The sequence below is a fragment of the Esox lucius genome, chromosome 3 (genome assembly GCF_011004845.1).
Source record: "Esox lucius isolate fEsoLuc1 chromosome 3, fEsoLuc1.pri, whole genome shotgun sequence".
NCBI classification, from domain to species: domain Eukaryota; kingdom Metazoa; phylum Chordata; class Actinopteri; order Esociformes; family Esocidae; genus Esox; species Esox lucius.
The window spans coordinates 20,760,739-20,776,213 of record NC_047571.1 but is presented as its reverse complement, the minus strand read 5'-3'; the positions used below and the strand labels follow the sequence as shown (position 1 = coordinate 20,776,213).

The 15,475-nt window shown below is 41.3% G+C and overlaps 1 protein-coding gene across 3 annotated transcripts; it reads left to right on the top strand.

Annotated features, from left to right (window-relative positions):
• The first annotated feature begins 5,642 nt into the window (after positions 1 to 5,642).
• On the top strand, positions 5,643 to 15,293 carry erich2 (glutamate-rich 2). 3 transcript variants are annotated; one of them, XM_034289465.1, is made up of 10 exons: positions 5,643 to 5,831; positions 6,109 to 6,151; positions 6,350 to 6,386; positions 6,535 to 6,571; positions 8,852 to 8,888; positions 8,978 to 9,125; positions 9,252 to 9,433; positions 9,604 to 9,661; positions 9,936 to 10,007; positions 14,945 to 15,293. In XM_034289465.1, exons 1-10 carry the CDS (start codon positions 5,824 to 5,826, stop codon positions 15,136 to 15,138), a joined length of 816 nt encoding a protein of 271 aa, XP_034145356.1. In that variant the 5' UTR covers positions 5,643 to 5,823; the 3' UTR covers positions 15,139 to 15,293. The 3 variants fall into 3 exon arrangements, with proteins under 3 accessions (XP_034145356.1, XP_010885606.1, XP_010885598.1); XM_010887304.3 differs by having other exon boundaries at positions 8,849 to 8,888; positions 8,978 to 9,017; XM_010887296.3 differs by having other exon boundaries at positions 8,849 to 8,888.
• The last annotated feature ends 182 nt before the right edge of the window (positions 15,294 to 15,475 follow it).

The following is a 15,475-nucleotide window of genomic DNA, read 5'->3' as shown; positions in this document are numbered from 1 at the left end:
ATGTGCACAAACTCTCCCCCCTTTCCCACAAGGTAGCTAAATCCAGTTTAACAACTGCCACTGGCACTAAAGCAATGGGACATCAGAGCAGTGGGACAGCTCCTCATCAGAATTGCTCCAGTTCAGTCTGCTGATACGCAGGAGCAGCTGGTGTTGTCCAGCTCCTATCCAGCTCTGAGACATTCCACCATCTGCACTCTCTCACTGGGAATGTGGAGCATTTCATTTAGGGAACACCGGCGGAGGAAAAGAACGGAACGGGCCATCCATCTAAGTGAGGAGAGGGGAATGAGGATAGGATGTTTCTGTGTCAACGGGCGCCTTCTCCCTCTTCCCAGCAGTGACTGGGGAATGACTGACGGAGTGAGTGAGAGAGGAATGGATGCATGAGTGTTCATTCTCTGGAGCCCTGAAGGTATCTCAGGGAGAGAATGTATTCACACCGACACACAAACACAGGCCGGCTCTGGCCCCGTCTAACCAATGACTTTGTTATGATTTAAATTCAAAGGTCACAGGTGTACAATATAAACAGATTCGGACTGAATCGTCTGGTTTTATGAGGAGCAATAGAGTTACAGTTAGGTTGTGGCGATTGGAAGTCTGTGTGTGTGTGTGTGCGTGTGTGTGTGTTTGTGTTTATCGGTAGAGCAAGAGTGAACCGAGAGGTGAAGAGAAACCGATGTATGAAAAATAGATAAAAACATGGACTGACGGAAAGGCAATGGAAAGAGTGATTTGAGGTTGAGACAGAGATGGAGTGAGAGAGAAAATTAAGAGATAAAAAAAGGATTCCAGAAGCAATGTGGAGATAGATGGAAAGGCATCGGAGAAGATAGAGGGAGAAAAGGGAGAGAAAGATGGGTGAATCCATGCATGATAGACAGAAGTCTGGCAGAGGGTTGTTTGGGAGGTCTTATAGAATCACTAATGAAGCGAGGACACACATTTACTATCTGACAGGAATGGATAGAGTCATTTTACACATCGTTGTGACAACCAGTCTGAAACCCCTATGAAAACGATATCAATTCTGTGAATCCACACACGTGTGGTATAATACGCCCCAAGGCATTAGTCACTTGCTGTAAAAAAAAAAATGTATATACAAGGGATCCGTAATGTAATTCAGATTAACAATAACAGCCCCTGGCTCATGTTACAAGGACAGAAACAGGACTGCTCATTTAATAGACCAACCAGGCCCCTAACTGATACCCCAATTTCAGTCTGCTGCCCGTCCAACACATACACACACACAGTTTCTGTTTGTGGTGTTGGTCTCAGACAGGGCCTGTGGCTAGCTCCTCTCAGGGCTCACAACCATTATCACACACACACGCACACAAACACATGATGATAAATATTACTGTTTAACATATCACACCAAGGTTCCACTAAGGTGAATTGCTCAGCATATGTCCTCCATCCAACACACACACACACACACACACACACAAAACAATGTCTATAAAACCACACTGTTAGTTTCCCAACCTGTTTGGTAGAAATGTTCCAATAAGGCGGCTAGCCTGGCCAATGTAAGGCCATTAGGACTTCTTCACATGTGATTGCTTTAGACTGTTGACTGTATGGGCCTGCTTGTGTGGGTGATTGCTATCATCCAATGGACAAAGAGAGAGAGAGAGAGAGAGAGCGAGAGAGATAGCGTGTGTAAGTGGGAGGGGGAAGGAGCGAGAGATCATCAGCAGTCTATAAATATGATAACTGGAGAGGCAATTACATTGGAGAGGACCTGGTAGTTTCCTGTTCCTTTTATGGCAAAATAAATGTGAATCTCACATTTAAATGAATGTACATAATAATAAATAAGGGAAATGGATTTCAGTTCAGGATATCAAAATCCATTGTCTAATGGACGTTTCACTAACACAGATTTTTGTTTGCCAAACTGATGCTGTCCACTTTCCTTTGATGCATGATGTCCTAATTCTGAATGCAGCTGTATGTATTATCCTCGATGGGCTGTTGATGTCAGCAACACACACACAGATACACTTTAGTAACAGCCATAGTGGAGTAATTATCCTTTCTCTAAAATCAGCTCCTCTGATTGCAATTTGCATAATTAGCTGCTGCTTTCCTGATGCAGTGAAGCATGAGGCTAGCCATACACCAGATACATAATCAAATGCATGCTTGGTGAGTGTATGGAACAAAGATTATGCACAGTGATTTTTCAACTCCATTGTTGTTGCATGCATTGTGACATCAGCAGTGAAACCTTTGCAAAAACTATCTGTGAGTTTGTGAAAATGTCCTATATTATCTATGCTCTATTGTATCTATACTTTCACTAGCCAGCACCCACAATGATATGAATGTCCCAATTGTCATATATTTCAGTATTCACCTCAATGTTAAAACAGTGACATCACTATTGAGCATTGCAATGTCACAATAACAGCTTTGACAGTAGGTGATGGAGATTATATACCTGTTCAGTTTGTGGTGCATCTGCCCTGTATATCAAAATGTATTCTGAGCCCTAGCATATACATCTTATGGCACACACACACACACACACACACACACACACACACCCCGAGAGTAGGCTCCAAGGGAAACCACTGAAGTATGAAATTATTCTGTTATCATGTCATCTGTCTAAAATATATTTTCCCATTAGCTTGCATCAACTTGTGACAGGTGGGTGGGTGTGTGTGTGCCTTTTGTTTGTTGATTCAAGCATTCAGTCTGTCCATCTGTCTCTCACACTTGCCTGCTAGACATTGTCATAGTTGGGGGGCAGCTGGGATGATGATATGTTACAACACCTATTAGACTCCAGTATTATACACAAAATGTATCCCATTAGGCTGGCCGCTCACACAGTGCATACCGTTGATGCAACTTTGGTTTCTCTCTAAACTACTGTTCCTTTCCTGTCATTTCCACACACAAAGACACAGAACAAACCAACACACACGGTTCCAGAACATAGCAGTGGGTGGTAGGATACCCAAGGGAGCATTTAGTATCAGCTGCCTCATTAAGGACCAAAGCATTGGGTAATTACCCAGAGTGTTTGAGCATGTGTCTGAATATGCGTGTGCGTGCGTGTGTGTGTGTGTCTCAGCTGATCTCTGAAAGGCAGTGGACACATATAAATCATCAAATGGGCCTCTGACTGGCTCCACTAGCCTGTCTTGAGTTGAACCTACTGTAGACTGACAGCGCTACACATGAGGGAAGACTTCTCGCTCAAATGAGTTTCTACATCTCAGTCAGAAATAAGGGTGAAGTGGACACCCGATTTCATCATGTGATTTGAATTGTCTGAGGCTGGTAAATTAACTGACCTGTCACTCAAATGCGTTTACCTTTTCCAATCTGAAAGTAGAATTTATCAGTGGGAGACTGCAATACAAAGACATTGCGAATAGGAAGAAAGACAAAATTATATAAAATTCTGCCTATGCACAAGAGGTTGCCAGCATTAATATTGTTTCATCTTTCTGTTGTCTGCCCTTTGATTCTACAGCTTGTTTGATTCAGATATATGGTTTATTTGGTAGCATGTGCTTTATTTTTTCTCAAAGGGTCAACCTGGTCGGTCGCTAGGATGACAGTGACTGACTTACAATAATTAAGTCAATTACAACTTCATTTTCACCACCTGCTGAGTACCTCATAGGTTTATTTCAATGCCACAAAGACATTGTGCTGTAAAAGTAAGGAGATGAAATTGCTTTGATTTTATTGGTGGCTCTATCCATCCCACAGCAATACATTGCTATGCAATCTAAACACTGGGTGTCAAGTAACACACTGCTGCAAGCAGAGAATTAACTGAACAGCTCATTTATTGTTTATGCTTTAGTAAAATGTACACAATCTACCACATTTTTATGACAGATTTTAATGTAAACCATAAATTAAATGACATATTTCTCAACCACTTACAGTGGGGAGAACAAGTATTTGATACACAGCTGATTTTGCAGGTTTTCCTACTTACAAAGCATGTAGAGGTCTGTAATTTTTATCATAGGTACACTTCAACTGTGAGAGACGGAATCTAAAACAGAAATCCAGAAAATCACATTGTATGATTTTTAAATAATTAACTTGCATTTTATTGCATGACATGAGTATTTCATCACCTACCAAGCAGTAAGAATTCCTGCTCTCACAGACCTGTTCGTTTTTCCTTAAGAAGCCCTCCTGTTCTCCACTCATTACCTGTATTAACTGCACCTGTTTGAACTCGTTACCTGTATAAAAGACACCTGTCCACACACTCAAACCTCTCCACAATGGCCAAGACCAGAGAGCTGTGTAAGGACAAATAAAAGTGTAGACCTGCACAAGGATGGGATGGGATGGGATGGGATGGGATGGGCTACAGGACAATAGGCAAGCAGCTTGGTGAGAAGGCAACAACTGTTGGAGCAATTATTAGAAAATGGAAGAAGTTCAAGATGACGGTCAATCTCCCTCGGCCTGGGGCTCCATTCAAGATCTCACCTCGTGGGGCATCAATGATCATGAGGAAGGTGAGGGATCAGCCCAGAACTACATGGCAGGACCTGGTCAATGACCTGAAGAGAGTTGGGACCACAGTCTCAAAGAAAACCATTAGTAACACAATACGCTGTCATGGATTAAAACCTGAAGGATCTGGAGCAGGTCTGTATGGAGGAGTGGGCCAAAATCCCTGCTGCAGTGTGTTCAAACCTGGTCAAGAATTACAGAAAACATATGATCTCTGTAATTGCAAACAAAGGTTTCTGTACCAAATAATAAGTTCTGCTTTTCTGATGTATCAAATACTTATGTCATGCAATAAAATGCAAATTAATTACTTAATCATACAATGTGATTTTCTGGATTATTATTTTAGATAGGTACTCAACTGTGAGTGACAATAATAAAAATTACAGACTTCTACAAGCTTTGTAAGTTGGAAAACCTGCAAAATCGGCAGTGTATCAAATACTTGTTCTCCCCACTGTATATATTTTTACCCATTGAAAACATATAGGCTTAATGGTTGTACTACTGTGCTCTATTGTATTGTGCTTACTGTCCATGCTTAAGAAATCTGCCAAAAGAAGTCTATTGGTCTAAACTTGGCCAAAGAATGGGCCAGTCAGGTCAGATGTCTGTGAATGTTGAAAGCAGGGCTTGTAGCCAACGGATCCCATGGCTTGACAGGGCCCGCTGATCGTAATAAGGTCAATGTTGTCTATTGAGGGGCCCAGGCATATATCTTTTCAGGGGGCCCAGGATTTCTGGCGACAGCCCTGGCTGAAAGCGCCTAAAAAGTATTCAATGACCTTGGACTCGGACAGCAGCCTACTCAATGGATAGACAATAGACCTACTGCTCTATTTCAGATTTTAATCTCAGTATATATGCACACTCTGTCATACAGACACACATGCTAGACTGATTCAAATCTAGTTTTGGCAGGTAATGAATTCAAGCTAGCTAGCAGTTAAAATTTCATGTCGAAGTATGTCCTCCAGAGACCGAACTGAGTTATGGCTTTGTGAGGTGGACGCGGTCCTGTACTTTGTTTTCGGTTTGTTTTGGTTAAGATACCATCAACAATAGCGGACACGAAACACAATGGAATAACATGACAGTAATACATTCAAGGGAGTTGACCCGTTGTCATGGTAATGCGACTTTGTTTGCGCTTTTCTCATGTTCATGCGTCCCTTACTAGACTAGAGAGTCTTACCTGCACGTAAGACATCCAGCTTGGTAAGGACACCTTCCTAAAAAGTAATCGACGATAATAAAGATTAAACGAAACGTTCTGAAACAAGTTGTTCGGATCGAGTGGGCTAGATGAGCGGGTGAGTGAGCATGCTATTTCAACAGTAACGTGACTACTGTACTGTAGCTACACTACTAGCTAGTTAGGCAGCTAGCTAGCTCTTTTGGTTACAATGATTAAGTGTTTTAAAAATTGTGCTTGAAAACAATGAAACACGTTACCTAAGTATCGATATAATTATGTAAAGCATTTGTTCAACTATGTCATTAGAAAGCTATATGTTGTTGAGATTTCCGGCGTGTCGCTATGTGTTGCTCTCGGTCTTAATACTCAAGTCGTCTACATGTTGTTTCCAGGCTAGAATGTTACGGAAAGTCCTCCAAGGTGCCACAGAAAAGGGTAAATGAATAAAACACGCTTTATATCTGACTTATTGGACACATTATTTAATTTCAGAAAACATATTTATTTGGTCCATGAATACATCAATGAAATTAATCTAAAACGCAATATTAATCTATTTGGAAATGTTTATCTTTTTATGTTGCCTATTATAATATTGCCACATAATATTGTCCCTGTCGTCTTTTGGTATAGGTCGTCCCTAAACTTTTTGAGACAAGCACTCATAATGGTAATAAATTAATGTACACCATGAATAAAGATTTGGTATATCCAGGATGAAACAAACAACTGCTGCCTTGATTTCCATTCTGACTTGTATTCTTACTGACATCCTGACATAATTGACATGATGATGGGATTGTGCATTTTTATTCTAGAAGCAGTGGTGTCAAATCCTACTACTGCTACACCTCGGTAAGGATTCACATCAAGAAAGGTTCTGAGTTCAGTATGAAAACAAACATTGTATAACATACAATCAAACTGAAACTGAGCTTGAGTGAACGACCAATTGGTTTGCATGTTCAAAATGCATTGCTGCCCTTTAAATACATCACTGATTGGGTAAGTTCATTTTCCATGGTCTGGTGCCCCAACAAAGGGCAGAGCCAATTGCTTGAAGCCACACCTCCAGTACACCTACCAAACAAAACTTAAACTTGTCTCTGTTCAATAACATTTTGGGCAAACATTATTCAATAATAAAACCAAGATTCAGGCTCATTGGTCTAAATACCAAGCATCACATCTGGAGGAAACCAGGCACTGCTCATCACCTATCCAGTACCATCTTTACAGTGAAGCATGGTGGTGGCAGCATAATGCTGTGACAAGGACTAGGAGACTGGTCAGGGTCAAGGGAAAGATGAACGGGGCCAAGTACAGACAGGCCCTAGATGAAAACCTACTCCAGAGCGTTCAGGACCTCAGACTGGGGTGAAGGTTCACATTCTAACAGGACAATGACCCTAAGAACACAGCCAAGACAAAACAGAAGTAGCTTTGGGACAAGTCTGTGAATGTCTTGAAGTGGCCCAGCAAGCACCTGAACAAGAACCTAATCAAATGTATCTGGAGAGACCTGAAAATGACTCTGTAGAGACATTCCCCAACCAACATTATCCTCTTGATCCTCCAAAATATGAGTACAAATATAACCTTTCATTTAAGTAAAACAATTGCTTGAAGAAAAAATGTATTATTATCATAAAACAAATATTTTCTCAAATGCATGTGTGCATTTCATCCATTGGCACCCCTTTATTTAATATTTGTGCCATCTCACTTTGTTAAGATAACAGCTGTGTTCTTAGGGTCATTTAACATCTCCTATAGCTAACATCTCATTTAACATCTCCAAGCTTGTGGACTCTCCTCTTCAGTTCATCCCTCAGGTATTCTTTGGGGTTTTGTTCATGGGACTGGGATGGCCATGGCAAAACCTTGATTTGGTGGTTAGTTAACCATTTTTGTGTTGATTTTTGTGGAATATTTTTCCTTCTGGAAGATCCAACCATGGCCCGATTTAAGCTTCCTGGCACAGGTAGTCAGGTTTTGAATTAATATCTGCCGGTAATTGATACCATGTATCAAAACATGGATAACAGCAGCAGCCCGACAACATCAAAGATCCACTAACATACTTCAGAGTGGGGATGAGGTACTTTTCTGCATGGCTATCTTTCTGTCTACTCCAAACCTTCCTCTGGTGTTTGTTTCCAATAGGCTCTATTCTGGTCTCATCTCACCATAGACCTCATCCCATTGAAAGTTTCAGTAATGTTTGGCTAACTGTAGGCACTTGAGTTTGTTGTTTGATGACACCAGATGCTTTATGTCAACCTTCCCAAACAACAAGCGGTTATGTTGGTGTCTTATCATAGTTTTGGAAAATGTCTGACCCCAAAGACCCAACTAGCATCTGCAGTTCTCCAGCAGTGATCCTGGGAGATTCTTTGGCTACTCAAACCATCCTCCTCACTGTCCATGGTGTCAATTAAGACACACACGCTCTTCCAGGCCAATGTTTAGCATCTCCAGTTGTTTTAAACTGCTTTATTATTGCCCTGATAGTAGAAATTGGCATTTTCAACCGTTGAGCTATTTTCTTAAAGCAATTTCATGATTTGTGCTGCTCAACAACCTTTTGTCGCACATCATTACTGTATTCTCGGGTCTTTCCCCTAGTGATGGATGACTATGGGAATTTGGCCTGTATGTCACCTCACCATTTAAGTGTTCCTAATCACTCTGTTGAACTTAGATACGTAAAATATAAATGGGAATATATTTCAGTTAGATTTTCCTTTTCATTTATTTCACATAATCAGTTTACCTCAAATAAAGATTTGATTTTTGTGATTATTTTGAATGAAAGAAGATGAACAAGAGGATGAACAGCAAAGAACAAATTCACAATCCGCTATGTTCATATTTACCAATATCAATATGTTGCCAATATCAGTGGAGAGGACTGTATAAGTAATTGATTACTAGTGGTTCATATTGGCTCAGTATTTTGTATGCACTGTTATTGCACTTTTTTGAGCAATGTAATAAAATAATTTGTTTGTTTTTAATGGAACTTACAAATGATTAAATAATCCATAAGTATAACCGTTTTATAAACCCTTTACACATTTTAAATTATATTAAAAGTCATTGATATTGTTTGATGTTTTTGGTTTTTAGAAGGAGCCTTCCCACACAAGCAGTAAAACATCCTGTGAAGGTGAGTGATCAGAAAGAAACCCTCAGAAAATCCCAAGCTATTGCATTTTTTGTAGACTGCATATCACAAATGTGTTATTTCTCACTTAGGACTCTCCAACTGTGAGATTGGAAGTGTTTTCTGCGGTAGGTGAGAAAAACATTAGTGTTGGGTTAGCAGGGTCGCCTGTGATCCTCAGTCATGACCGAAAGATGAAGTACACTAGGAAACCACAGCAGTCTGCTTCAGGCGGAACAGGTGGGTAGGTGATGGCAGGTGTAGAAGAGGTTTGCCTTGGCTATAGATAGATTAGTTGGAAGAGCTGAACAATTTTCGTTTTGCGTAACTGCTGAAAAAAGATAATAATCATGTTTTGTGATGCAGAAGGAAGAGTGGATGTGCACCCCCTGGACCGAACCCCCCTCGACACTACGTGTGACCCCCCTCTAGCAGAACCCCTCCTACCACGAGAGGCAGAACGGGAAGAAGAGCTCACTAAGAACAATGGGGATGATGCTCATGATGATGAGGGACAATGCAGGGCTCCACTGGAGCTGATGGCTGAGGTAAATTCATTCTGCAGTTCAGATTAGGTCCTATGTTACCCTGATTAATATGAAATGCTTATTTTAGCTTCATATGTCACTTTTCCTGATTACAGATTTCAGATTTCTTTTTAAAAATTCAAGTTTGGGTCTGCCTGGCTGAGTTATGACTTAAATCTGTGTTGTGACAGTTTCTAAAGTCTGTGATGGAGAAAGACTTTGTGTTGGCAAAGAAACTGTGTCAGATGAGTATGCCTTTTAATCAGATTCTCTCATACAATGTCTTCTTATACAGTATGACTTTTATTCACATCTCTAACATTGTATCAATCAACCAATCAGTTAATCAGTTGCATGTGCACCATCCTAATACATAATTTATTGAATAAAACACATTTCTATTATCCATTAACTGCTTTTACAATTTTCTTTCAAATTGCGTTTAACTGTTTTTCATGCCACAAGTTGCACCTTAATTAGTCAAGTTGGGGATGAATAATGTATATATGCTCTGTTCTTCTAGTTCTGATCTATGAACCAGAAAATCCAGAGGCCAGGCAGTTCATTGTTCTCATCCAGGAGAAGCTGCAGAGGGGTAAGTTGCTCAGTGAAAGACATAGACACAAAAAAGGTTATCAGTGTAGAAGAGTTATACACACTGTGGCTATGTGACATTAGTTGGGAGAATGGATTTAAGGGCACACACCAACTCTGATTCAGAAGAGAAACAATGTGTGCAGGCTTTTGTTCCTGCCTAGCACTGACACTTGATATGTCCAGTTCCCAAGATGAATCACTCTGCTATTTTCAATTATTACCATCCCTGTCCTTACACTTTTGTTCTCTCCCACATTCATTACAATCTACAAGACATAGTAGACCCTCTTTTTTTAGTCTATACAGAAAAATGTAAGAGGCCCTGCCCTGAGATAACCTACATAAAATACTCAGATTACTCAGATATTCTTGACATATCTAATTCTGAAAATCTGATACACTACAAGAATAAAACGTATTGGATCTGAATGCCACTAAGACCAAAGACATAATCATAGACTTAAGAAAGCAAGCATCAGCTCCAAAGGCCATCAACATAAGTGACGAGAGTATAGAATAAGTGGGAAAGTACCAGTCTCTCAGATTTTGCATATACGGTCAAAGCTGATAAACAAAATTTTTCTGTCCCCTCAAAATAACACATTTCTTCAGTGTTGTCACATGAAAAGATATACTCAAATATTTACAAATATGTGAGGGGCATCCTCACTTTTGTGAGATACTGTGTTTATATACACTCACCTAAGGAACACCATACTAATACTGTGTTTGACCCCCTTTTGCCTTCAGAACTGCCTTAATTCTATGTGGCATTGATTCAACAAGGTGCTGAAAGCATTCTTTAGAAATGTTGGCCCATATTGATAGGATAGCATCTTGCAGTTGATGGAGATTTGTGGGATGCACATCCAGGCCACGAAGCTCCTGTTCCACCACATCCCAAAGATGCTCTATTGGGTTGAGATCTGGTGACTGTGGGGGCCAAGAAAACATCCCCCACACCATTACACCACCACCACCAGCCTGCACAGTGGTAACAAGGCATGATGGATCCATGTTCTCATTCTGTTTACGTCAAATTCTGACTCTACAGAAATCGAGACTCATCAGACCAGGCAACATTCTTCCAGTCTTCAACTGTCCAATTTTGGTGTGCTCATGCAAATTGTAGCCTCTTTTTCCTATTTGTAGTGGAGATAAGTGGTACCCGGTGGGGTCTTCTGCTGTTGTAGCCCATCCGCCTCAAGGTTGTGCGTGTTGTGGCTTCACAAATGCTTTGCTGCATACCTCGGTTGTAACAAGTGGTTATTTCAGTCAAAGTTGGTCTTCTATCAGCTTGAATCAGTCGGCCCATTCTCCTCTGACCTCTAGCATCAACAAGGCATTTTCGCCCACAGGACTGCCGCATACTGGATGTTTTTCCATTTTCACACCATTCTTTGTAAACCCTAGAAATGGTTGTCTGTGAAAATCCCAGTAACTGAGCAGATTGTGAAATACTCAGACAGGCCCGTCTGGCACCAACAACCATGCCATGCAAAAAAATGCTTAAATCACCTTTCTTTCCCATTCTGACTTTCAGTTTGAAGTTCAGGAGATTGTCTTGACCAGGACCACACCCCTAAATGCATTGAAGCAACTGCCATGTGATTGGTTGATTAGATAATTGCATTAATGAGAAATTGAACAGGTGTTCCTAATAATCCTTTAGGTGAGTGTATATATATGTAAGGCCATTTCAAAATATAGTACACATACCAGTAAAGCTACAAAACTACTGATGTGTTTATTTAACACATCCACAAACAGCGTGGCTCCACAAAAAACTTTAACGACAGAGTGGCTTGCTTCTACCTGGTGTTGTAGTACACATGCTGGAGAGAGAGAGAGAGAGACCTTCTTGTGTAATTGCTCTCCTTCTCTCTCACACAAATGTAAAATTACCACTGTCACATTTACAAACCTAAATTAAGAATGCAACCAAGCTCAGAACCTATGTGCCTACAGGGCCATACGTGAACAGCAATGAGCTCAACACCACTGAAGGCCACAACGAAGCTGAAAGACAACTTTTCTGGGATACAGATCCATTCTATGACAACAACCTTAATAGATAAACATGGACACACTGCCACTTGTCACCATCTATATCAATTGATCCAGCACAGAAATATGACCAATGCCCAGAGCAGGACCACAAAGGCAGGATGATAAAATATGCTTTCACTCACCAAGGCTGAGGGCTCACTTGAAGAGAAAGGTGGCACGGCGGTTCTTCCTCTGGGCAAACTTTGGGAATGAAGTCATGTAGCTGCTGAATCAGCTGGCTTTCTATGGACAATATGGCCAATGCATTGAGTCGCGGCTGTCCCATGGTATTGCGAGTGAAGGTTTTGGCCCTCTTCAAGCTGGAAGAGTTTCTCTCTGACTCGGATGTCGTCATAGGTGTTGTTATGAGCATTTTCAGCACAGTGACGGTCTCAGCAAAAGCCTCCTCTAGGTTGTTCTCATGGATGGACAGAGACATGGCCGTCTTACCAGTGTGAAGATCAGTGTGGCGGTGCAGAGTGGTCAGCTCAGACTTCAACTTTTCCTCGTTTCCTAGAGGCCATAGTTTTACCACACAGTCAAGCTCAGATGTAGGGAATGAAAGGACAAATTGTGGGAAGAGCGAGCTGTCAACCGGCTTGGCAGCGATCAGGTGGTCACTTTGTGAAAACCTCTGCTCCACCTGGGAGATGACTGTGTCGCATGCCTCCATCACCGACGGTGTGTTGGTTACTTGTCGGCCTGGCTCGTCTGTTCCATCGTGAACGGTGGCAGCCCATTCATCAGTTTGCTTCAGAATATTCTGGACATTTTCCCTGAAACGGGTGAGCGCGCTGCTAATCCCAGTTGCACCGATGCTCCGTATTTGTCGTGTTGTATGAAACATCAACTTCTGGCATAAGGAAGAAAAAAAATCCAGCAGCTGCAGAAAGGCTCGGTCCCGGAGTTCTTTTGACAGGCCGTATGCCTCACTTATGGTGGCCTCATCCCATCCTGGTTGTGTGCGTATGTCCTCCATACACAGGAGCAGCGCAGCGCCGTTTTCCCAAAGTGCATTGACAGTTCTCTTTTTAAGTTCCATTGTACAGCAGGTGGCCTTGGAATGCATCTCTGTTTTGCCTCAGCAAGTGCTGCAACCCGTTTTGGAGCAACAGAGAAAAATGTGGCAAAATCTGTTAAATCTGCAAAAAAACACCTTCAGGATGCTCATCCTTGCTGAACAAAGTTGCTGCAAGGTCAGGTTCAGCTGGTGAGCATAGCAGTGAACAAACTGGGCATGTGGGTATGTTTCTCTCATTAGTGTCTGTACCCCTCTGACGTTTCCACTCATTACAGCCGCACCAACATAAGTCTGGGCGATCAGCTTTTCTCCCAGCTTCAGTGGTTCCAGCACACCTTTGATGCTAGTAGAGAGGCAGAGTCCAGTTTTATCTTTGACTTCCACAAACTCCAAAAATCTCTCTGTCACTGTACTGTCAGGCAACATGTATCGCAACACAACCACCATTTGTGATTTACAGGAGACATCAGTTGTCTCATCTGCCTGTATGGCAACAAATGATGTCTCGTCCACTTGCTTGGCTATCTCCTCCCTGTACACTTCATACATACAGTTCATACTAACAGTTTGTTTTGTACAGTGCTAGATGTCCCTTTGAAGATGGGCTGAGCGTCATAGTGCCTCTGAAGTCTCGAATCGCCCTCACACATAGTCTCAAAAATGCATCTGAATATTCCAGGATTCAGGGAGTCCACCGACTCGTCGTGCCCCCAGTGCGGTTTCACATTTTCCACCCAGTTTAATACATGTTATGATCCGACTGAGAACATACCTGTTTTCCTCCACCTGTTTGTTATGCTGCTCAATGGAGCGCCTGTATGCACTGTCAACTTGGGCTGTGACATTTACCCTTCCAAGTAAGCCCAATTTCACAGCATTGTCTAGATGACTCCTGCTGCTTTCATGTTTTGCAATCTTCTCAGAAAGATGTTTCACATCTTTGTAACCCGTCCTCGACCAAGTACCATCTCCACCAAATAGCGGACATGGAAAACAGAGGAGTGCCTTCTTTTGTATGCTAACCGTTAGCCACTTTTTCTTCAAAAACCACTCCACATTAAACCCGCGGTTACTTTTACCAGCAGTTTCAGTTATGACAATATCCCATGGCTGATGGGCACCAAGTCGCTTCACTTCAAGTTTCTCCGACATATTAAGGGTTTCAAATCAGGGCTCGATTATTCATTTTCTCAAGTTATCTGGTGTTTGTGAAGCTAACAAGCTAGCTAAGACAATCTACCCTCCTCGCTCTTCTTGCTGACTAATGTTAGCGCCAGACAGACAGACAGACAATCAGGTCTGAAATACGAAGTGATGCTGTAGTGGGGCTACCGGCTGTCAGCCCCACTTGGCATCAAATTAGTGTGATCTACATTGATCACACTAACATTCTGAGCATGCATATTAATATTTTCACACGTACAATGTACATTGCATTGTGAGAGAGGGGCTAGCCCCACATTCACGCTTAGCCTATGGCCTACTACTGTGAACTCGAATCGGCGGAACACAGTCTGAAACAGCAAGGCAGGGACCAATGAGTATGAAATAAAATCCTAATAAAAATGATATGCAATTTAGGAAGATGCTATATCCATAGATAATAAATTATAGGAAGTAATCTTCGAGAAATAAAAATAACATAATTTTGTTGCCGTTCTTTCTGTTTACAACTGGTGTGGTGTGCCCCACCTGCCCCTAATGACCAGTCGCCCCTGTATATTCTTGTATTTCATTCTGGACAAAAAAAGTAATTCAATAGCTAATCAAAATCATTTTAAGTAACTGATTAGTATCTTTAGGTTTGTACAGGAAGATATCTGACATAAACTTGACTACTTAATTCTTATATTATGTTTCATCAGAGCAAGACAAAAAAAGCAGCAAACATGAAGATGAGGATTCTGGTGACAGTGATGACAATGGTTCAAACTCCAGTGATGAAGATGGTTTGGAGGACTCAGGGAGTGATGAAGACTCTGCTCAGAGCTCAGAAAGCACTTCTTCCACCTCCTCAACATCCTCAAATGAAGAAGAGGAAAATAAGCTTACTCCATAGGATGCTGTCCAGTCTAGCCATCAAATCACCAAATTATAAATGTAGTTAGTCACATTATTTTATTGCATTAGTGAGGCAGTCACAGCATGCACATACAATGTACTACTACGTGTCTGTTCTTCATGTAAATATCACAATGAAGTTTAATATTCAGATATGTGAGGCATTCCTGTTTCTTCAACAAAAATAATTACTTTCCCATGACTTATACTACTGGTATGAACGCATTTTCAAAACAGAATTAAACAGGGAGGGACTTAACATTATTTTTCCAATATAAAATCTGTATAAGTTGCAAAGCGTTGGACTAAGGGTTACTTGCTCTTGATTTCTTTCG

Coding starts and splice junctions, on each gene's coding strand:
- erich2 (XM_010887296.3), top strand. Junction 6,572..8,848: donor CCTACTACTGCTACACCTCG/GTAAGGATTCAC, acceptor TTTGGTTTTTAG/AAGGAGCCTTCCCACACAAG. Junction 8,889..8,977: donor CAGTAAAACATCCTGTGAAG/GTGAGTGATCAG, acceptor TTTCTCACTTAG/GACTCTCCAACTGTGAGATT.